General features: G+C 43.2%; 1 protein-coding gene across 7 annotated transcripts in view; it reads right to left on the bottom strand.

The window, feature by feature from the left end:
- Positions 1 to 23,153, bottom strand: part of TDRD15 (tudor domain containing 15) — a 395,033-nt gene that overhangs the window by 168,383 nt on the left and 203,497 nt on the right. Inside the window, exon 6 of one of the 7 annotated variants that reach the window (XM_053666890.1) lies at positions 2,211 to 2,364. The exons of the other annotated variants lie outside the window; for them this stretch is intronic. Within the exon in view, the coding sequence (XP_053522865.1) occupies positions 2,211 to 2,364 (154 nt within the window). The remainder of the gene's footprint in view (positions 1 to 2,210; positions 2,365 to 23,153) is intronic. 7 annotated transcript variants of the gene reach the window in all.

Below are 23,153 nucleotides of genomic sequence, written 5' to 3'. Positions count from 1 at the left end.
CCTGCTGCAGAGAGAAGTGAGTGTGTCACAGAGAAGTAGATGAGGCTACACTGGATGAATGGACGTTAGAGATGTCAATACTTGGATCCATGTGCTTTGTCAAGTATCAGGTGAGGACACCAAACCCCAGCCTCACTCCAATCAAGAGACCTTATGATGAGTGTCTTCCTGATACCTCTGCTCAGTTCCCATAATCCTCAATGCGACTGTCTTTCCTTTGGAATTGGCTCTGCTAGACCTTCTCCTATGTTATAGTACAATTTTAATAGGTTCCAGCATTGCTTCCTGTGGGCACTATGGGCTCCTGGGGCTGGTGGCAGTAGTACCCGTAATAAGTTGTAGCTGTGCCAATAATGATAATATTTATTTACATCACGATGTGTCAAGCACTGTTTTCAATGTTTTTTATATATGAACCCATGTGATCCCTTCATAGACCTTGGAAGTACATGATAGTATTATCCTCATCTCAAAGATGAAGACACTGAGGAACAGGAAAGTAGCTAACTGGCCAGGGCCACACAACATAACCAGGACTCAAACCCAGGCAGTATGTCCCTGGAACCCATACTCTCAGCACCATGTTGTTCTGCCTGTCCAGCGGGTGACAGTTCACAGTCTTGCAGCTCTGCAGGTACAGCCAATGGTAGGGGGAGGGGTTCCCTGAGACACGGGACGCTGGCATGTCTGTTTCTAGGGTCCCATCCCTGTCATGAGGCCCTGACATCGAGGGACTGTGGCTCCAGCAAAACTTAGAAGGGGCAAGGAAGCCCCCAGGGGCGCTGCTCCACTCAGCTTTCCCTTTGTGCCCCTGGTGTGTGAGTTTCCTGGGATCCAGCGTCAGAACCTGCACGTTTCTGAAGCCATAAGTCATCCCAGCTTCTCGCTTATGCTTAAAATCAAACTGGTTCTCCACCTCAGAACTGAGAGCATGTCACCTCCCTTTGTTTCAGTCAGAGGAAACTAACCCAGAAAAAGAACAATAACATACAGGTAGTCATTTTAAAACTCCCTGCTGTGAGTATAATGGTGATGACTGACCATTCAGAAAGGCCAGGTGGATATAGCATCTGCTGCGGTTAATCTATGTAAAATCTGCTAGGTGCCTGTGCTGGCACCCTCAGTGGCATAACATTTGTGGGAGAAGGTGTGACTTAGGAAGTGTAGGGCTGCAGGTGACAAAATCCCACCTCCCAACAGCTTAGGTAAAAGTAGAGACTAATTACTCAGACGCTGCTGGATCATCTCAGAGAATCAAGACCAGGAAAATGGCGGGACCTCAGGAATAAACAGAACACCGTCTCTCTCAAGGTCCATTCTCCGGCTGTACTCTCACTCCTCTCGGCAAATCCACGGCACGTTGCTTTCTCCTCCCTTCTGTTTTTATTTCTTCCTCTTCTAATATTTTCTTTTCATGCCCCAGACCAAATTCTTCTGTTTCTCGGGTCCACGTGGAAGAAAGGTTCTCTCTAATAACACTGAACTATCAATCTTACTGCTACAAGACAGAGAGAGGACCCGACCCAACTCTCTGGGTCTCAAATCCAAACCTTGAACCCATTAGCTGTGTCTACAAAATAGAATCTCTACTAGCATAGTGCCTCTTACAGCCACTTGAAGGATGAGTAGGGGCAAGGCAACTGTTAAAAAGGGGGATTGAAGAGACAGCCTGAGGGGTGTCTTCTATGAGTAGACACTATGCCAATTAAAGTACCTGGCAGACACCACCTATGAGATAAAGTGGCCAAGGAGCTTTGTCTTATGTAGCACGGTAGCTGTGGGCTATATAACGTCTCAGTTAACATGTGTGCAGCATGTATACAGTTGGTATTCTGTAACAAGAGTTGATCTTTATTACACACTTGGTGCCTGCCAAGAGAATTTAGCAGCCTCCAAATCCAAGAGAGCAATGTAATTACCTCTGTTTTAGAAATGAGGAAACTCAGTTTGGGAGAAAGGAAGTGACCTACTCAAGGGTATTCAGCTGGGAAATCACAGCTTCAGAACCCAAATGCTGCTCTGTCTGGCCTCAGACCCAGCACTCTTGCCACTAAGAAACTCGCTCTTTAATTGTGAAAACATACGGTATTCACTAAGCCTGATGCCAAGTGGAAAAATTCCAAATGCATATTTCAGGTCATTTAAAAAAATATTGTAAAACACAACTATCCGCCTTGTATATACCGTATTTCAGCTTTGATTCCCCTTACCCATCCACAATGAGAAGCTGGCCTTGCTCTCCTTAAAATCTCGAAAGGCTCCAGATGGCATTCCAGGACAGACATACAGCTACTCAGTAGTCCTAAGAAGGATTCAACTTCAGAAGCCTTTTCACCTTGGCTTTGCAGGGAGGTCTTCTGAGTCCTTAAAGATACAGAAGATCATTCTATGACATAATGACATACTATGTCATTATCTCATACTATGACATAAACCGTCACTTACAGACAAAGGCCACATAGCTGCCTGGTCCCTGTGTGAAGCCATCCAAGGCTCAGGAAGCCTTTGCTGGGTTTGGCATTCTGAGCGTGTTGTCTGACTGAACTCAGGTTTTGTTGCTATTTCTTTTTTTTTACAGGTGAGAAAAATGAATGCTGAAATATTTTATTTGGCCTATCTAAGCCCAGAATCACAGCTACCTCTCAATTAAATAACCATACCTGAGACACCAGAAACCCCAGTGCTGAAACATTTCGGAGGAAAGATGCAATCGGCCGGCCTGGCTGCTTGCATCGCAGAACACTGCCATCTCTGCTAAGGATGTGGTTACCAGACGGCTCCCGCGTCCCCCCTTGCCTCCCCCACTTGACTGTATCTTCCTCTCTGTGGTCTCACCAGCATGTAACGGAGTGCCGGGCACATCGTAACTTAGGAGGTGCTCCATGTGGAAGGGAAAGAGGGACGAGGAGGCAAGGGGAGGACGAAGAGAAAGAAGAGAGAAAAAGAGGGAGGGACGGACACATCCATCTGTCCTAACATCAAGACACGTTTTTGAGCAAGTCACCTACAAACCCAGATGAGTATCTATCTGTTCATGCCTAGAGATCATCTGTTCTGACACAGACAAGACACCTGAATGGCCACTGGACCCCACAGTCTCCGGGCAGAGGAGAGTCAGGCCCTTCCCTACTGTTGCCCAAGGCTGAGTGTGTGCCTGACGGTCCCCTTCTGTGAGAAGGGCTCAACCTATGTTGTAGGTGTGGCAACGGCTGACTGAAGAGCATGGATTCACCGCTCATTCTCAGCCCAGCAAGGAGACTCTCCTGGTTATGCTGATTAAATTTCCATTCCTCATGCACCTTTAACCACTGTCTCAAGAAAAACCTGAGCCTGCGAAGTAGGCACTCTGACCCTCACCAAGGAAATAGTGTTAATTATATATCTTCGGGCTGTGGGGCTTCAGCCGTGTAAATTGAAAAAGTAAACCCAATTTGAGAGATATGTAAATGACAAGCTGAAAGAAGAATTAATATTTAGCTTTGAAAAAAACACCCCACACTCACAGCTCTCCTCATTATGAAGGTTGGTTGTTCCGTAACCAGAAGGGAAAATGAAATGTTGGAAGCTCCTCCAAATGTGCAGTTGAGAACGCCTTTATATTAATGAGGAAAGTGATGTTGATTAATGGGCAGCCGGAAAGCCAGAAAGAAGCTTTTTCCCCTTGTCTTCTGCCAGTGAGGGGACAGGTAGCCTACGAGGTCCCTGGGCGGAACGAGAGCCCGGTCCCCCGAGTCTGTGTTGGCTGGGGCCCATGTGGTCTGATCATGCTCCTTTCAAACACACTGACAAGCATGTCTAGGCTTGAACAAATCGGCCCCTGTGAATTAGGCAGCATTATTACAGAAATCCACATCTTTCAAGCTTCCCTGACCGTAATTGATTAGGACTCCTCTATTATAGCCCACAGCTAGTCCAGGGAAAGATTTTCTGAAAGTTTAGCTAAATGACAATATTGATTTTTACCTTTAATATTTTCTTATATTCATCACATGCCGTACATCTGCTTAGTATGTGTTCCCTCAGCTCAATGGCCAGACTTACGTCCTTTCCAACAGTGCAGCCAAGGGCTCCAGTCCCCATTTTAAAGAATGGAGTCCACATCACGGGGCGGGGGGTGGAAATACTTTCACCCATGAGTGAGAAGTGAGGTCTTTTGACTTCTAGACTGATGGTGCTCTCCTCAAGATGGCTTTGAAGACAGCATCTAATCGGGGAAAGAACTTCTATCTGACTTTGCCACCTTCTGAGAGCCACATAAGCCAGGAGCCACCCAGGAGTGAGAAGACTACCTTCCTCCCTAACCAATCACAAGAAATCAGCTCTCCCTGCCTGCTTTATAGCCCGCACCTTGGCCATTCTTTATTCTTCTCTGTACAAAAAGAGGGCTTTCTATGAACAGTCAGAGGCCTGACTGCATTTGCTGCCCAGCTCTGGACATTGCTACCTGTGCTGTTTCAGGCACCCTTTCAAACACTGATGTCCTCTGTAGCTCATGGGACCTAGGTCCGTGAAATGGCCAAGTGGCGGAAACAAGGGAAGAAAGGCCTTGGAGGCCTACAGATACATGCTCTTTGGCCAAGATCCCAGCCTCAGGGGGAGGAGGCTTAATGAAGTCTGAAGCTTGCACAGTTTTGAGGTCCCTATGAACTGGATAGTTTTGTCAAAAGCAGGGAATTTAAACACCTGGATATCTACTGATATGCTTCTCTTTTTATTTCTGTCTTTCATTGGTTCAGTGATTCTGACCAGGTACAGGAGGAATACCACATAGGATTGTACTATCAAAGACTTGTGTATTTTAATTTATGGATAGTATAAAAGCCTTTCATCTGTAGTTTTAACTATAAATAATTTTCACCTTATTCATTAATTTGTGAACCTAATCCACACAGGAGATGTGACTTCACAGTATTTTTGCTCATTAAATCAGAAAAGTAAATAATTTCCTTTTCGATGAATAATTATATGATAGACACTTTAGTCCTCTAACCTGGGGGTTGGGAGGAGCCGAATGGAACAGCGTTGTGCAGCATCCTGATAAACCTCTGTAGACACAAAAGGAAATTGCATCTCTAATCTCCAAATCTGATTAAATGTGAAAGAGAGGGATGGGGGGGTGAAAAAAGCCTCACATAATCTTGGGTAACTCTTGAAAGAAAGGCTTCTAAAATCTACCTCATAGGGTTTATAATTTGGATTCCATGTTTCTCTTGTAAATATGAGCCTGTACATTACTCAAGGATATCACATTTGATCATAAACATTGAAAAGACATTTGAGTTTTTATTTTTCAATGTCTGTGTCATTCAGATGGGAATACAAATCAACAATTGCAAGCTGGCAGATAGCAGCTAGGAAATATGCAGTACAGACCCTAGGAATCAATGTGCTGACCCAGCTCTCGGGTCAGGTTCTTCTGAGGCAACCCCCAGAGATCACTACCTAGTCCCGTTGTCCTTGACCATTCTTAGCAAGTCCAATACTCAGGTTTCCTTTTACTTTCCTGACGAACTCTTCCTACATTCCTGTTTTCTAACCATCACCTGGAGTTGTTCTGCTTATCCTTTGATGATTGGTTTCCAAACTTGATTTCATTCATTCATTACATCAACAAATACTTATTGAGAACCTGCTATGTACCAGATACTATTATTCTAGGAATTGAACTTACGGCTGTGGGCAAATATCTCCATGACAATTTATTACATTGAATAATATGGAACTGCTACATTTATAGGTCAAGTATCAACAATCTCTTGTGGTTCAGCTTAATATTGGAGAGACAGAAAAATAAACATAATTGGTAAGAACTTAGATAGTGTGTTAGAACCTCTCTGAGGTTATTTCCCTGGACACCCACTGATCTCTTATTAGACTCACCATGTCGGGAGGACTCCTGACCTTACCCACTGTCTCAGTATTGACAATGGAGTTCAGCATCCCCAGGACTCAACAAAAGGTCTCAGGGAAAAAGCTGCATTCATTGGTTTTCCTGCCCTCCACAGCGGCTTGCATTGAATTTTTGGCCTGTGATGAAGTCCAGCTTTCTTACTGGCTCAGTAATGGATTAAAAACCACAATTATTCTTTACTCAAGAGTATTAGTTATTTTAACAGGATATGAGGATGGAAGGAGATAGAAGAGGGTAAAGAGGGATAAATGGGGACAGAAGGAGACTTGATTTGGGGTGGCAGGAGACTTAATTTGGGGTGGCAAGCACACAATATAATTTACAGATGACGTGTTAAAGAATTATACACATGAAACCTATATAATCTTATCAACAAATGTCACCCCAATAAGCTCAATAGTTTTTTTAAAAAATACTGTTAGTTATTTTTAATAGGGGACCTGACAGAAGACTGGTTAGTTTTATAGCATGTGAAATAAAAGAAGTCCGTGGTGAGTACCGGGACCATTTTCACTTTCCTATTCTCAGTATGATCATACCTGATAACCAAAAATTGGCTCAGTTCTGATGACTATGGCTTTCAGGGCAGTTGCTTCTAACAGAATTAGAAAATACAGTTCTCCTGAGAGAGTAGGTGCCCCTCTGGCCCATTAGGAAGAACCTCTCTGAATCTCCTGAGATTCACACACACCCAGGTACTTCCCGAAGGAAACTGTGCCTGCTGATATAGGAGGAAAAAAAATGACTCCCCAGAACCGCCAGGCCCTTAGGGCCTCACACAGGACCGAGGCAGTGGGGGAAAGGCCTGAAGCTGGAGAAGAGCTTTCATTTGTTATTACCCACCTGAGCCTCAGTTTCCCCCAAGTAAACTGAGGCTCTACCCCACTGATCACTAAATGAAGAGAACATAAAGGTGTAAATAGAAAGGTATAAATAAAAGTGCTTTGTAAATGGTAACATACAGAAGGGTAATTTTCAAAATGGGGAAATAACAATTTTAAAAACAGAAGTTGATTCATCACAGGAATTAAAGGCCAAGACCCCAGGGGGCTAGAGAGAGGATTTCTAGACTGTCGAGGAAGGGAGGGTCACACACGTGAGCAGGAATTCCCCAGGAGTGGCAATGAACCTGGATCTCTACCTTGTTGGTGTGAGGCTTTATAATGCATCCCAGCAAGTGGCAGTGTGCCAAATGGAAAGAACACTGACTTGCTAACAACACAGCTGGAGTTCAAGTTTTAGCCCCACCCCTCCCAACAGTGTGAGCCTGGCTGTGTTAACGGACCTGTCAGAACCTCAGTTCCTCAGCTGCTACTGGCGGATAAAAGTGCACGCAGAGTCAACACACTCAAAAGTATAAAGTATCAGCACCTAGAAGGGGTTGTAGAGTAGTCAATTCCTGAGTTCATTATATACATTGATATTCCTCATATCAACCTTGTGAGTTGGATTTTTGTTCTACTCATTTTCAGGATGAAGAAACTGACCTGTCCAAGAAAGTATACAGGCATAGGTAGCAAAACTATGGCACAAACCTAGCTCATTTCCAATACAAAGGTATTTTCAACACATCAAAGTTGTGCCTGTGTAACAGATCAGGACTGAGTAACTAGTAGGGGATGGTGGTCATTTTAAATAGAGTAACCAGATGTCACCCTCCTGAAGCAAACAGACACACATAGGCTGCATGCATGTGCCATCCAGGTCCTTGGATAATTGAGCCCATGGCCTCAAAGGTGCAGACTAATGACCTGAAGTCATCTTATAGATGGGATTGATTTCTCACTCTTTAGCACACATGTTTCTTCCCACCATATTTTGGGCTATCGCTACACCTCCTGTTTCAAACAGTGTAATATTGTCAGTGTCACGAACCACAATGATCTGCGTGAGAACAAGATTATGACATATGGCTGGGCAGTTGAGGTAGTGCCATGAGATGTATTGGTGCTCCTGCCAGATGAAAGCCAAACAACTTCTAATGATCTCTAGTAACAAGTATAGTGAAAGGGGCATTTGCCAGACCAGTAGCTGCCTACCAGGTGCCAGGGAATGTGTTGGTTTGCTCTAGCAATGAAACCACATCTAAATATCAGCTGCAATTGCAGTTGCTACCTGATCAAGTTTATGATAACTCATTGACTTCTCCTGCATCCACCTGCCTTCTGCAAAAGCCAAAGGAACAAGTGGAATAAAGATTTGGTAGGAATCACAAACCTCGCATGTTTAAGGTCCTTGGTGATTGCACTCATTTCTACAATCTCCAGAAATGCTAATGCTCTAAATTAACAAGCGATACACAGCACTGTTTCTCCCTTAGCCAGAACTTATAGGTCCTGGAATCAAAGGTTTTGAAGATGAGAGCGGTCTTCATTGAGACTAGGAGATCTCTCGTTTTTATCGCTAGTGATCCACGAGAGACAGTTTTGCTTTCCCACCACTCTGGCCTTTTCTGAGCTACAAGACCTAGTTCCTAAGGAAGGATGCTTCCACCAGGGGACATGCTCTACTGAACCTGGCAGTTGAGACAGACACTGAGCACTCTGAGCTCCTCCTGGCAGAAATGGAAAAGGTAGAGGAGGCAGTTGCTATTGTGACTGAGACAGTGACCCTTTCAGAGGACACCAAGTTGCTACAGTATATTGGAGGTAAGGAAGAGTTCATTTGGAATCTAAAATAGCCCCCAAGGCACCTCGTAATACTCTGGGTCCTGCAATTAAAGTCAATGGAATATATCAACAGCTCAATATAGGCAGGACTGGTAATATCCCCAGAACCTTCAGGGATAATCACCCTACCAGCAAAAGTACTTCTTAGAGGCAAAGGAAATACAAAATACAGGACATAGAGTAGACAGAGGTAGTTACAAATACCAGCCATAAACACATGGCCGATTGCAGAAACAAAGACTGTTATAGTTTTAGGACTTCTTTCTAATTTTAATACAAATAAGTTTCAGTACATATCAAGGACATTTCCCTTCACCTCTCCCATTTGTTTGTCATCTAACATAAGATAGGGTAATGATAGGTATGTTGATCTCAGTATCTAAGCTCCGGGATATCAAAGGAAGAATGTGATTCAGCCAGAAGATGAATGCATACCACCCAAATACGAATAAAAAGAGTTCCCATTCACTTTTAGAGATAAGATTATGTGTTTTCTATTGTATGAGGAATAATTGCATTATGTTAGAACATGGCTAAAACATGATTTTTCAATTGTCTTTGTGTGGAAGATAAGTATGGTTAAAAGATGACACACAGACATGGCATGTCAATTCAGCAAAGCTGAATCTGTGTGTATATGAATTCCCATATGAGCTAACGAAGAAATGTGCACGTCTTGGAAGGCAGGAGGAAGTAGTAGACAGGCGGTCAGTGCCAGGCAGCTGTTGCAGCTCAAGCACTCAGTGCTGATCTGCTGGCTCACCTGGCCAGTCTGGGGCAGTGGCCAAGCTCCCAGTAACTCCAGCTCCCATTACATCTGCTCCTCGAGTTTCCGATTCTTGTGTTAGGTGTGTATTTATCTCTGTGAGAAAGGACCCAGTTTTTCCTGCAGGTCACCTGCATTGTAAAGATGGAGTCCTGGAGATAAGGAGAGACTGATATGTCTTCTAGCACATCCTTTGGACTCCAGGACATGCTCCCAAGTTCTAGTTCCTCCTCTTCTCTGTGTCACAACCATGCTTTCTTCCCAACTGACTATCATGCTGCTTCAAGTCCTAGCAATGTACACAGACGTAACAGACTTCTCTACACTGAAACCAGCTCCCACAAGCTGCATGCTGCAAATCCCTACAACACATCCTTTATTATGGAATTATATAACCACTCCTATGGTTCTGCTTCTCTGATCCACCTTTACTGAAAGGCACACAGCTAGAAGCGGCAGACCAAGAGCTCACACCCAGCTCATTGCTAACACTAATTCAGAGTATCTGCCACCAAATGACAGCTGCCTCTGCCATAATAATTCAAGGCCATGAAACTGGAGGGCATTGGTGGTTTAAAACTGCGTGTTGACCATCACCCTCCCTCTTGGGGAAATGGAGACATACAGACTGAATAAAGAGCTTTGAGATATCAAGATGACTGGATGCCTGGTCCAAAGGTGCAGGTTAATGAACTGAAGTCAGCCTGCAGGGGAGGCGTCTGGGAGCATGTCCCACCCCAGGGGTCTCCTTCAACTCTGGCCCATTCAGCAAATCGCACAATAAAGACAGAAGGCGTGTTGATCAAATTTTCAGATGACACAAGGCTGGGCCAGCTCGCAAATATGCCAAATGACAGACTCAAGAATCTGCAGAATTTGACAGGATGAATAATGAGTCCCAGCTAACAAGATGAAATTTAGCCTGGAACATATGAAGTTTTAGCCTCCACAGCCCTGCCCTGGATAATGGTGCCACGGACAGCCTTCCTATATTAGGGTATCACTTGAGCTCTCTGTGGGCAGAAGTACATGATGCTGATGATAGGTCTGCTTCAGAGAAGTGCCCCTGAGTTCAAAACATCATCTCCATGAATACAGACTCAGAGAGACTTAGCTTAATAGCAGCTTTTGTGAAAAAGACATTGAGCTCAGTATCAATCAATGCTGTGACTGTGTTCAAGTATTCATTAGGTACTTGGGCTTCATTATTCAAAGCGTGGTGCTCTGACACAGGTTGAAGTTAATCTTACAACTTTTTCCTGATCAAAATCACATAGCTGAGGGGTGGGATGCAGTCCCAAAGGCCACACTCTAGTTGCAAAGCAGAATTTGACTAATACAGTAGGGGTATGCAGTGAGGCCATATGGAGAATATACTAAAGAGAGAATTCATGAGGGTTGGTTCAAAATGATTTAAGAGTTTTCATGTAGAAATAAAATAGATTTATATTTGTACTTCTAGAAAACAGATGGACAAAATTACAGAAAAGAGCAGTTCAAACACAGTAAGGAGTAAGTATATAATGTAGTCATTAAGTTGGACTTTCGAGCCAACACTACTGAGGTTATAGCTCATGATGTACTCTCCAGCCATGTGGCTTGAACAAGTTACTTACTTTCTCTGGCCTCAGCTTAAAAAGCATTTAAAAGAGATTATGTGGTCAGAGGTCAATAAATATTTGCTGCTCTTATTACTATAAGGAAGCACGTTCTGATGCTTGAAGCTGTGCCTAAATAGAAAGTACTGTAGGGTTAGTAGGTGGCATCTTGTGTCTAAATGTGTTTAAGGTATGCCCTCTCTGACCAGGGACATCTTAGAGTGGTACTTCTCAGACTTGAACGTACACGTGAACTCCCTTGGCATCTGATTCTGACTCAGCCAACGTGGTGCAGGGCCTGAGCATCTGTATTTCTGACAAGCTCCCAGGTTGTACTAAAGCTTCTGGTCTAGTTACCATTTAGTCTGAGCTGCAAGAATGGAGAATAGCTCTTCCACTAGGTGGGAAGAAAGGAAATGAGGTCCCCCTTCTACTAAAACACTTATATTTTATGATAATATCAATCTGAGAACAATAACTATTGTGAGTAATCTAGAGAAAACAACCTATCTTCGTACCCTGTTTTGATGTATTCTGCAAAACACTTTATAAGACATGAGCACTTTATACAGGAAAATCCAAAGTCCTCACATGGAAGCTGATCTACTTCTGCCAAGGGTTTTATTTCCTAATTGGCTAAACACCTGTTCCAGTTCTGAGCACAGATTTATCTTTATCAGATACTGATTGGGCTCTGGCCCCTGCCGGCTGTTGTGGCTCGGTATGACAGGGGACAAAGCGAGGCAGCTGTGGGATGTCAGGAAGCCTCAGGAGGAAGACAAAAAAGAGCCAGAGAAGCAGAAAAGAGAGGCTCCCAAGTTACCGGCAGGAAAAAGCAACAGCCAACTCCACGGGCCTCGAGGCTGAATGGAACCAGATCTGGGGCTAGGAGGAGCTTTGGAGACCACCTGACCCATTCTTTTCAGTTTTCAGGTAATGAAACAAAGTTCCTGGCAGCGGCTATGACTTTCCAAAAACCACGCAGGGAGGTGGCACCAGAACTGGAAACCAGGCCCTGAAGCTGGTCCCACGGGCTCATGCTGGCTTCCCTTCTCCTCCTGGGGACACCTGCCCAGCAGGGCTTCCTGGTCTGTCCAGGGTTCCCCTCCACACTCCATTGTCCTCCAGGGTGAGGAGGAGTGAAGGAGATTGTGAGGACACAGTTAAAGAATAGGGAACTCTTGTTCACCCAGGTTCATTTCTCAGGATGAAACTGCCCCCAAATATCTAGGAAATGTTTCTATATCATTCACATTATTCACTGTCCCTGCGTGCATTCAAAAGCAAATGTAAGGCAATAATTCGTGGCCCTGACACCTTTTTAAAAGCTGAGAATCTGAAGTCAAGGGCTGTTCTCAATGTTTTCCCCTAAGGCCCCAGGTTCTTTTCCACCTCCTCTTCCATTTATGAACATCCCACATTGTGATAAGAGTAGAATTAAAAGACTCGTGTTTCTCTTTGTGAAGGTCAAGTCAGAAAAGGGGAATGACTCCAACGCCTTGGCCAAGTGAGCAGCGAATCCGGGAGGCCACACAGAATCACTTCAGACCTGGAAACCCTGCTTCTCACAAATCCCATATTTTCACACGGATTGAGAGAGCGCTTAGACCTTCTTGGGAGAGAACTAAAACTCATGAATTCATAGTAACATCAAATGGTGAGCATCAAGGCTTCTCCAGAGCGGCTGGGTTTTAGTGGAGTCTCCACTTAGTTGTTAAGCCCCCTCTCGAACACAGGCAGGGGGTATCTGTTTTGGTTTTCGACAATTCCCTATAATCTATGGATGGAGTTTTTCTGCTCTCAACCTCTTACATCCTGCGAAGCGGTTTAGGAATGAAGTGTCATTTCTGTAAATGACCTCATCTCCACTCTCTGTCACGTGTGCATTTATCTGCCACTGCTACACAGCACGGATGGGCCAATCTCTAGAGTACAGCCAAACTCAAGGATTCAGAGGCTGCTACTCAATGATGAGGTGACATATGGTTCTCTGTATTTACTTGTTTGGGTAATTTTTCACTGTTCCTATAGAAATGAAGGGCTGCCATTTGTTTATAAAGCTGCCCAGGTCTGCGAGGCACATGGGTGGGTAGAGAAGTCAACTGCAGGCAGCAGGAACAGGCTAAGGAGGCTGTTGGCGCTGTCACGGCAACTATTACCCAGGAGACATGTGGAAACCAGGAAGGGTCTAGAGAACGGCACGTTGCTTTTCTCTGCCTTTGCCAAGACATGTTTCCAACACCCCTTCAGACTGAGAACCAGTTCCACATTTAGAACAATGCATAAAGGTGGCAGAGTAAACTTTTTATTCCACACACGGTATTAAGCATTGGAAATAGATCATGTTGACTATACAAACACAACTCAGTCTTGTTGCTGAGCCTGTATGTATGAGCGGTCTTGCCTTCAATGCCCATGACAGTCAACGATAAGAGCCAGTGTCTGAAGAAGTTCCCACAGAGGGGAGAGATGGACAGAGCTGCGTTAAAGGAGCACATATTTCAAAACTGCAGCTGTCCTCCAGTACCAAGGCACCCCCTACAGGTATTTCTTATGGAGGCCTTGGTACCTTCCCACCTCCCTCAGGATGGGCCAAGTCCTAGCGCAACAACAGGGGACAGATGGAATGGGGTGACCTACGTGAAGCAGCCACTTTCGTTCTGCTTGTAGCTGCAAAGGTAGAACTAAGAGCCTCTTATCCATATTTGCATGCAATTTTCTGAGTTTGCTTTAATGGGTATGACATTTCATTAATTCTGATTCATTGTGTACTCAAGCCAAAAACACATGCAGTTTAGTTCCACTTACTGACAGAAAATAGAAGCTGAAAAATTCTAAGTCAGAGTAATAACTGAAAGTATGTAATTACTCATTACCCAATCGGCTACCAGGTTCAGGGGGCAAGAATCGTTTGGAGATAAATTGCAACTTTTGTGAGTGAAACTGACAGGCTGGGTTAGTAGGTGTGTTTCTTTTGATTAATGACACAAGGAAAAAAGGTTTAGAAAAGGTGTTTTCACTGATTCTGCTGCTTCTAGACTGACCCTGGAAATGTTTCTACCAGTTACCAAGGAAAACATAAATTATCATGAGCAAAGAGGGAATTTTATAAAACATACAAAAATGTTAGGTCCATAACTTCTCTGTTCTAATTAAAAACAACAACAAAAAAACCCTCAAAACCTCAAGATGATAAGTCCTAGAATGTACCAGAATGGGTCATTCAGCAACAAATCTCAAATTTCTTAGAAAATTTACTCATTAAAATTAAAAAACACACAGCTGAGGCTATTCATCGTAATAAATTAGTATGAGTTTGAACACAGCACAGTTACCGCATGGGTTTTGATGTCCTTCAATATTTTTCCAACAAATCCGATTTCCAGGGGTAGAGTAGACATGTATAGGCATAGTCACGAAGTAGATTCAGAAGAACCCCTTCCTGACCCTTGCCCTCTGTGAGTTTCCTGCTTGGGGGCTGTGATAAGATAAGCAGCTCCCACCACATGCAGACACATCCCACACACACACTAAAGAACAGAATCTGAGGGTATCCATATTCTGACACGAGGAAGGGCAGAGACCGTGTTGATGCACAGGGCAAGTCATTTCATCCAGGGATGGGTGGGGAAGGTTGCCTGAGGGAGAGGAGGCTTGCATTGGACCTGGCTGATGAGCTAGGGTGGGCTGCAGAGAGAGAACAGTTTGACCAGCACCATGGCACAAACCACTTTGAATTAGGATTATATTGGTAAGGTGACAGGAAGAGGATTCTTATTCATAAAGGTCAGATGGGTCCCTTGAGGATGGAGGGAGGGAAAGAAGGAGATTATGAATGTGAAGACTGTCTGTTGAATGCAGGACCGTAGAATGTGGACTGGAGGTACTGATGCCATGCCCTGTATGGTTCTTCAGAAACACTGGTCCCAAGAACTCTCTGTGGGGAACTGGGGTAGAGGGACAACAGAGGGGTGGTGTGTTCATGATAGTTGGGAGAGCATGAGAACCTGAACCAGAGAAGCAGCAATGCCAAAACAGAAACGGAAAGGAGACTTGTTAAGGTTTGGGGACTAAATAGGCATTTGGAATGAAGAAGGAAAATAAGCGAGATGGCTCTAAGTTTCTCGGCCTGACCAGGAAGTCAGTAAAAAGAACCAGCCTTAAGGTAAAGTAATGAATTCTTTGCAAGGAGATTCGCTGTATAGAACAGATATATGTGGTGGGCATGCAAGCAGAAATCTGAAGCGGGAAGCTGAGGCTGCAGAACTAGAGCAGAAGTGAGCACCCAGGTCTAGGTCTGGGGTACAGAAAACAGTTGGCCCCGTACGGTTGAAGTCAACTCCAGCACAAGGTATTTCCCCCAATACTCCTGCTGAAATAAACCCTACTTATGTGGGAGTTCCGCCCGCACCTTCCCTTTCTGTGGCATCTTCAACCCGACCAAACGCAGGGCCTGCAAGAAGGAACGGTGTCCACATCAGTTTATATGGGATGAGAAGAGCCATGTGGGGAGGGAAAGTGGCTCAGTCTATTCAGGCTTCTGTAATAAAAATGTCATCCACTGAGTGGTTTATCAACAGCTAACAGTTATTTCTCAGAGTCTGGAGGCTGAGAATTTCAGGATCAGGGTGCGGGCAGACTCAGTGTCTGTGAGGACCCACTTCCTCATTAAAGAGGGAGCTCTCTGGGTTTCTTTTATAAAGGCACAAATGCCACTCACTATGGCAAAGCCCCAAAGGCTCCACCTCCTAACAGTGTAGCCTTGGGGGTTAAGCATCAACACAGGAACTGTCGGGGAAGCAACCACCCGGTCTGTGCCAGAACGAGTGCTGATACCATATGCTGCTGTGTGAGTCCGGCAGTTGTCATTGTAGTTGATCGTGATGAATGGAATCACGGAATCTGAGAGTCAGAAGTCCCTGGGAGAGTGTCCACAAAGGTGTTTTTAAACATTTTAGCCATGGAAATGTTTTTATTAATGGAAACTTCCATGGAAATGTTAGCAACTATGTTGTTCCCATTGGAGGTTGGGGTGGGGTCTGTGGGAGCCCATGACACCTATGAGACATACTGTTTGCTCTAGTCCCTCTGCCTTACTTTATGCTTGAGGACACTGAAGCCCAGACTGGAGAGGCCAGAAAGCACGGCTAAGGTGTGACTGTCATATAGGGCTGCAGGTCCCCAGGCCAGGTCTACTCCACTGCCCTAGAGAAAGAGGCAAGTACCCAAACCTGCCCCACAGTACCACATCCCATGATGGGTATATAATGGAGTATTGTTGGAGTCTCCTTAGAAAATCAATAAAAACCATAATAAGCATCTTTACTGACAAAGATTAAAATAAGGGGAGATGGCTCATCTTCAGAGACAGGGCAGGAGTTGGAGGAGGGAGCTCTAGCTAAGACAGGAGTCTCTGGATTTCAAGCTCACCTCCAATGCCAGGTCAGAGGGTGAAGCCAACATCCAGAGACTCCTCAGGCTGCCCCAGAGCAGCTCTCGTACCTCGTCTTGTTCCCTTAACTCTACCAGGTTGTCCTTTTTTCTCTTTCTTTTGTTCTTTCTGTGTCTCTTTCATTTAGGGTTGTTCCTAAAAACCCTTCCCCCGTTTTCCCCCATTTTTCCCTCCTGCCTCCCCTCCGGTTGCTATCAGTTTGTTCTTAAGCATAAGCACTTGCACATTCTTTGCACAGATCCCTCCCTGTGGAATCCCTGCTCCAAATTTGTTCCTCACAAAGGCTCTGCAGAGCAATGCTGAGCAGCTCAGGGAGAGCTTTCCCGCAGCCTCCTCCCACTTTGGGAAGAAAGCAAGAGTCTAATTTGCTATAAACTCTCATGAACAATAAAACGTTCATTAACTTTAATCGTAAATGCTTTAAGTCTCAATCATTGTAATGAAAGGATAAATAGAAAATTAAAAGTTAAGTACCCTTTTAAAATTTCATATCTTCTATCTTCACCTGGCCTCTTTACCAGACAAAGTCAGATTAAATGACGCACATACTACCTGCCCCCAATTACATCTGACAAAACCTTACCTGTCTTTAAGGGTCTTGCTCAGATGGCATCTCTAAACCTCCTCAACTACAAGAAGTCTGCCCACTCATGACACCCTAAATCACTGTTCTGGTACTTCTGAGAATTGCACTTGTTTTTATAGTGTTTTACTTGTCCTAATAAAACTGGGTTACTTGCCAAATGGTATCACATCTTGAGTATCCCTATAATTTCAGTGCCAGAAATAGTGTCTCCTGCTCAGCAATTGCTCTAAGATAATCATACATGGACTGAATGAATGGTTTAAATCTCTTTGAAAGGCTAGTAAAAATTCATTATGAGGGAATCAAAGATGCATTAATTTGTTGAGCCTACGCATGTGACTGGATTATACATCATACTAAAGAATTCCAAAGGCACATACATCATTTTGCTATGCAATCTCACACCAAACACTGGCTAATTACCTATATATTTGCTAGCTACAATATTTACATAGTGAAGTCGAGTACCAGGTTTAAGATACTCAATTTTCTATTTTAATTTAAATTCGTCTTTGTCTTTGCCTAGGATAAGACTCTAGTGCTTTATACGCAGGCTTCAGAAAAGGTTGTCTATGTCTTCTGAGGAAAGGAAAGGCTTCAGACAAATGCTTAAAATCTACGTTTCTATCCCAAAAAGTATGTATGCAAGTCATCAGAAAAGAAATTCATTTCAATCACTTTCTATGGGCAAAGTTAAGTGGGAATGAATCCAGGAGCTGAGGTCTTAGCCTCTCAGCCAAATCAAAAGGCACAAGTCATATTATTTCTGCTTTATTCTTACTGTGCTCAGAATAGTAATTGAAAAGTCCCTTCATAGGTGGCAATGCCTTCACTTGTATAAATGATGACTCTGACATTTCCTGTTCTGAAACTACTGAGATTAATTATATACAGTGTCTAGACTGAATGATCCCTAACAAACCAGCTTACTTTTGGGCTGGTGTGTCTAGTCCTATAATAGGAGAGTTGCCGCATGTTATAAGAATGATAGTTCTGCTGCTTAGAAAGAAAAGAAGGTGTGATGGTTTTCTGATGTGCCAACTTGGGGGGGCTGAACTACATTTCCCAGGATCCTCAGGGAGATTTTGAAGGAAGGTAGAAGGAAGACAGCAGTCATTTTGTAGCATACTACATTGTCACTGATGTGCTGGTTCACCTCGGTGGTATGAAGGGGATCAGGACCAGTTAAGTGTGTTCAGGTCAATGACAAAAATTCTTGCTTCTGCGGGATACCCTCATGACAAAAAGGCAGAGGCAAGAGAAACAAAGGCAGGTTCCAGGCCATCATAGTGTGCAGGACATATCTGGCTCACGCTTGCAGGGTTTAAACTTGTGCTTATGGAACTCCAGTCTGCTGGTGATCTTGCCCTCGTGACTGTCTACCTTATGGACTTCAAGATTCTGCATTAGATGCATAGACAGCCTTACAGGGACTGCTTAACCAGCCCCCACAATTGTATAAGCCAATTCCCTGTAATAAATATACAGGTTGATTACAGGTACATGACAGATGGCTGAATGGATGGATGATGGATGGATAGATAGAAAAATAATAGGTAGATCAATAATTTACTCTGGTAATACTAGTTCTGCTTCTCTTGTTGAACCATGGATAATATTGAAGCTTTCTTCAGAATTCCATGCTCGTAATCTTCGCATGGAGCTATTTGTATATACATGGTTGTGTATACACATTTGTATGTGTGTGTGTATATATATATAGTTGTACATGTATATACATAGTTGGTGCTGGCTTTTTTTTTAAATAAAAGTTACAAATGAGACTGTGTAATTGGAGAGAAAACTATTTAAATTCTACCTTCCTTATTGATATCTAAATTCTGCTTTACTGATGAAGACTGCAGTCAGTTCTCAATTCAAGCCCTGATTCTGCAATAGTTTTAATATGTGTAACTTTTAAATTTACACCACTTAAATTTTAATGTTCAATTTTCTCACCAGTAAGGTGGAGGTAATAATTTTCTGCCTTATAGAACTAATATGAAGATTAAGTGCCATAATATTTATAAAATTTCAAGTGTACCATCATCATGGAAGGAGTCCCCCTCCTTTCACATCTTTTGAGTCCCACTGTTGTTCCATTTACTGCCTCAAGCCAACCCCCAACAAACCCAGACTCCAATGGCCTCCCACCCCCTTTCTCTTTATCCTACTGTCCCACCAATGCTAACACCTTTATGTTGTATACTCTGTGGACCCAACATGCTAGATTGTATGTTTTTAGATCAAGAATCAAGTGCTATGCTTCTGTATTAATAATGAAGAAGTGAATTCACTTAGCAGTTCACCTCTCCCCATGCACCATGACACACATTCCCTCATTGCATCCCCACCGTGAGTATGGTTAATGCTTGTGAATAAAATGAAATGACCACAATCTGTAATCAAGATATACTTTAAAAAGCATTAATCTTCTTTCATTGCTGATAGTCAGGAGCAAATTGAACGGCCATGACAAGGTAAAACCACTAACAGATGGGCTGGTTATTAAGAAATGCAGGTGATTCAGCCAATACCAAACTTGGCCCACAGAAATGAGCTTTCATCCAGATTTTGAAAGAAAACAAATAATAAAAGGGTGTTGTAGGGAACATATGGCAGAAGAATACTGCTGAATTGCCATGTGACCTGCACCTGTTACAGGGAAAATTCTGGAGAGCTGTAGAGTGTAGTGTTGTTTTCTACTTACTATGTCATCAATATAGAGTCAACCTGCTGACCCAGTATTTGTCACCAACTCCCGAAGCCAGCACAGACTTTTAAATAAAGGCAATATTGTCATTCCAAGGCAAAGATGTCAACTTTTCTGGGGACTAGGCCCCTTCAAAATGCCCATACTCTATAGACTTTCCCTTGAATTTTAATATTCACTGATGTATGCCTTCAATTTAAACAGATCCTATGAATTTCACAACTCTTTTAAAATAATTTGGATTTTAGTAACCACAAATTTGTCAACATTTATTTTTAAAGCTGTAGTATATGAATATAAAAGACAAATACATATTTTCCATCTGTAGAACATGTCAGAAGGGCATACGGATCTACAGATTCCTTGCTAAATTTTCCATGTTCTTCCAGGGTCCTCAGCACCCTCTCTGGAAACCAGTGTTCCAAGGCAAATTATTCTAACCTGAGGTAACTAAAAAAGAATGATTGGAAATATGCTTTTTAAGCCACTTGGAAGTGTTCACATCAAAGGCCATTGAAAATGGATTAACCCTGGGTTTGAAAGAATTGTTTGTCAGGGATCAAAAACTGGTTTTAAGACTGAAACACGGAGTAGGGATAGATGGCAATTCTCTCTGCCTGTAGGTATGAAGAGTAACACAGCCAAGAGATCTATGCGAGGTGCAAATCTCATTACCATTTTATGAATGGTAATGAAAGAAGAAATTGAGCAAGAGCCTCATGTTTCAACTGACTAGAGTCTTTTGCTGTCAAAGGTAAATTGATGCAAAATATTTGGAGGTTTCAGGAGTGGACAGAGTATAAACAGATAAATTTAGTGTAAAGAGTATTATGTAATGCAATTGGAGGAATTATTCCAATTTGTGTTAAAGAGCAATGAACTCTTAAACATCGGTTATGCCTCATGACCAGAACTTGGGAGTTTCCAAAAGAGCTTTTCTTATCATTTGTTAGCCTTATAGACAGCTCCAGAAAAAATGGTTGGTTTACGTGGGGCACTGTCATAAGAGGGTCTAGAATAAAAACAGAAAATAGACACCGGCCCAGTCTGAAATATCTGAAGTATTCAAACCTAAATACCATTGGTATTTGCTGTCACTGCATTTAAAAACTAAAAATTCTAGAGTCCAGTCAAAATGGTGGCAAAGGGTAAACATGGTACTCAGAACTTCCCACAACCACATCAAAATGACAGCAAAATTATAGAACAACCGTCATTCAGAATGCCTGAAATCTGGCTGAGCAGAAATCCTGTGACTAAGGATATAAAGAAGATATATGGAGGCTGACAGGAGAAGCAGAGACCTAGATTAGGCTGGTCCCACACTCACCTATGGCAGTTAAAATCCAAAGGGATATATTAGCTGCAGATTGACAAGTCCACCCCCCACATCAGGGTTCCAATGCCAGGAAGAGAAGTTCCCATAACTTCTGGCTGTAAAAACCAGCAGACACAGAGGCTGAGAAAGACGGAGGGCTTCTGGAGTTGCAGGCATTACTCTTAAAGGGCCAGCACACAAACTAACTCAGACTTACCTGCTCTGGGCTCCAGCACTGGAATAGCAACTCAAAAGGCACCAGAAGCACATGGGGAGGACCTGAATTGTCTGGCTTCTGAACAAAGGCTGAAGGGGCAGCTTTCTCCCGGACAGATGTGATGGCAGAGGCCACTGTTCTTTTTCTGAGCCCTTTCCCCATGGAACCCACAGACAGGCACCATATCTGAGTCTCCATCAAACTGGCTAACGGCATTCATCCCCCCTGGTGATTCCCTAAGACCCTGTTCCATACAACTTGCAGGCCCAACCAAACCAGTTTCCAGTGACTTTTCCATACAAATGGCTTGTCTTTGCTCATGCTGTGGACTTTCCTAAAATCTCTCAAAGATTCAGAAACCCCAAACAAGCAGCACCTGGCCTTAGCCTACCTATACCTCTTGCTAAGTGGCTCCAGGCCCAGCATGAGCAGCAGCTGGTTTCAGTTCCAAGTTTGGCCTCTTCTCATGCTGGGCACCTCTAAGCCCAGCATGAGTAGCAATCATAGGCAGATCACTCTGTAGCTTAGGCTGAGTGGCACTGTGCAGGGCACAGGCAGCAGCTAACCTTAATATGAACTCCTGAGAGGCCCCAGAGCCAGTGTATTCAGCATGCAGCTTCAGGACACATCAGAGCACTATCTAACTACCTTCATGAGTAACACACTCAAGGAACAAACTCATCAGGCACCAGAGTCCAGCTAAAGTGAGTCCTGCTCTGTGGGGGGCCCACCCTGCATGGTAGCTCCTCCACTGTAGTCAAAGCCAGTAATCATAGCCAATCAGCTTGGGGGGCAGTCCCTCCCAGTGATGTGCCAACAGTAATCAAGGCTCAATTACAATAAAACAGTGCACAAAGCTAACAAGTTGCACACCTAGAGCACCTAGCTCAAGTGCCTAGGGAGGCTGCACCACTGGGCCTTACAGGATACCTACTACGTAAGGGCACTCTACCAAGTCTGAGAGATGGAGCTGCTCTACTTAATACATGGCTATGAATATAGAAAAGTGGCCAAAATGAGGAGACAAAGAAACATGTCCCAAATGAAAGAACAGAACAAAACTCCAGGAAAAGAACTAAATGAACTGGAGATAAAAAATCTACCAGATGCAAAATTCAAAACAATGGTTATAAGGATGCTCAAGGAACTTAGTGAGGACCTCGACCGCATAAAAAACAACACAGAAACCATGAAAAAGAACCAGTTAGAAATGAAGCCTACACTAACTGAAATGAAGATTAAATTACAGGGAATCAACAGTAGAGTAAATGAAGAAGAGAACCAAATCAGTGAATTAAAATATAATGAAGCAGAAAATACCCAATTGGAGAAGAAAAATTCAAAAAAAAATGAGGGTACTATAAGGGGCATCTACAAGCATAACAAAATTTGCATTTTGGGGGTGCTGAAAAGAGAAGGAGCAAGAAATTGAAAAACTCTTTTATAAAATAATTGACAGAAAACTTTCCTAACCTGGTGAAGAAAATAGACATAGACATACAAGTCCACAAAGTGCAGAGAGTCTTTTACAAGATGAACTCAAAAAGGCCCACAAGAAGACACATCATAATTAAAATGACAAAAGGTTAAAGACAAAGAAAATCTTAAAAGTAACAAGAGAAAGAGTTAACTACAAGTGAGTTCCCATAAGTCTGTCAGCTGATTTCTCAACTGAAATTTCTATCAGAGATTTCTATCAGAAACTTGATAGACAAGAAGGAATTAGAAAGAAATATTCCAAGTGATGAAAAGCAAGAATCTCCAACCCAGATTACTCTACCCAGCAAAGCTATTATTTAGAATTGAAGAACAGATAAAGAGCTTCGCATACAAGAAAAAGCTAAAGGAGTTTATCACCATCAAACTGGTATTAGGTGAAATGTTAGAGTCTTCTTTAAGAGGATGAAGATGAAGAAGAAAGAG

The sequence above is a fragment of the Artibeus jamaicensis genome, unplaced genomic scaffold (genome assembly GCF_021234435.1).
Source record: "Artibeus jamaicensis isolate MK-2021 breed Jamaican fruit bat unplaced genomic scaffold, CSHL_Jam_final contig_465, whole genome shotgun sequence".
Taxonomy (NCBI): domain Eukaryota; kingdom Metazoa; phylum Chordata; class Mammalia; order Chiroptera; family Phyllostomidae; genus Artibeus; species Artibeus jamaicensis.
The sequence above is the reverse complement of the archived record's forward strand: the minus strand, read 5'-3'. Positions and strand labels throughout refer to the sequence as shown.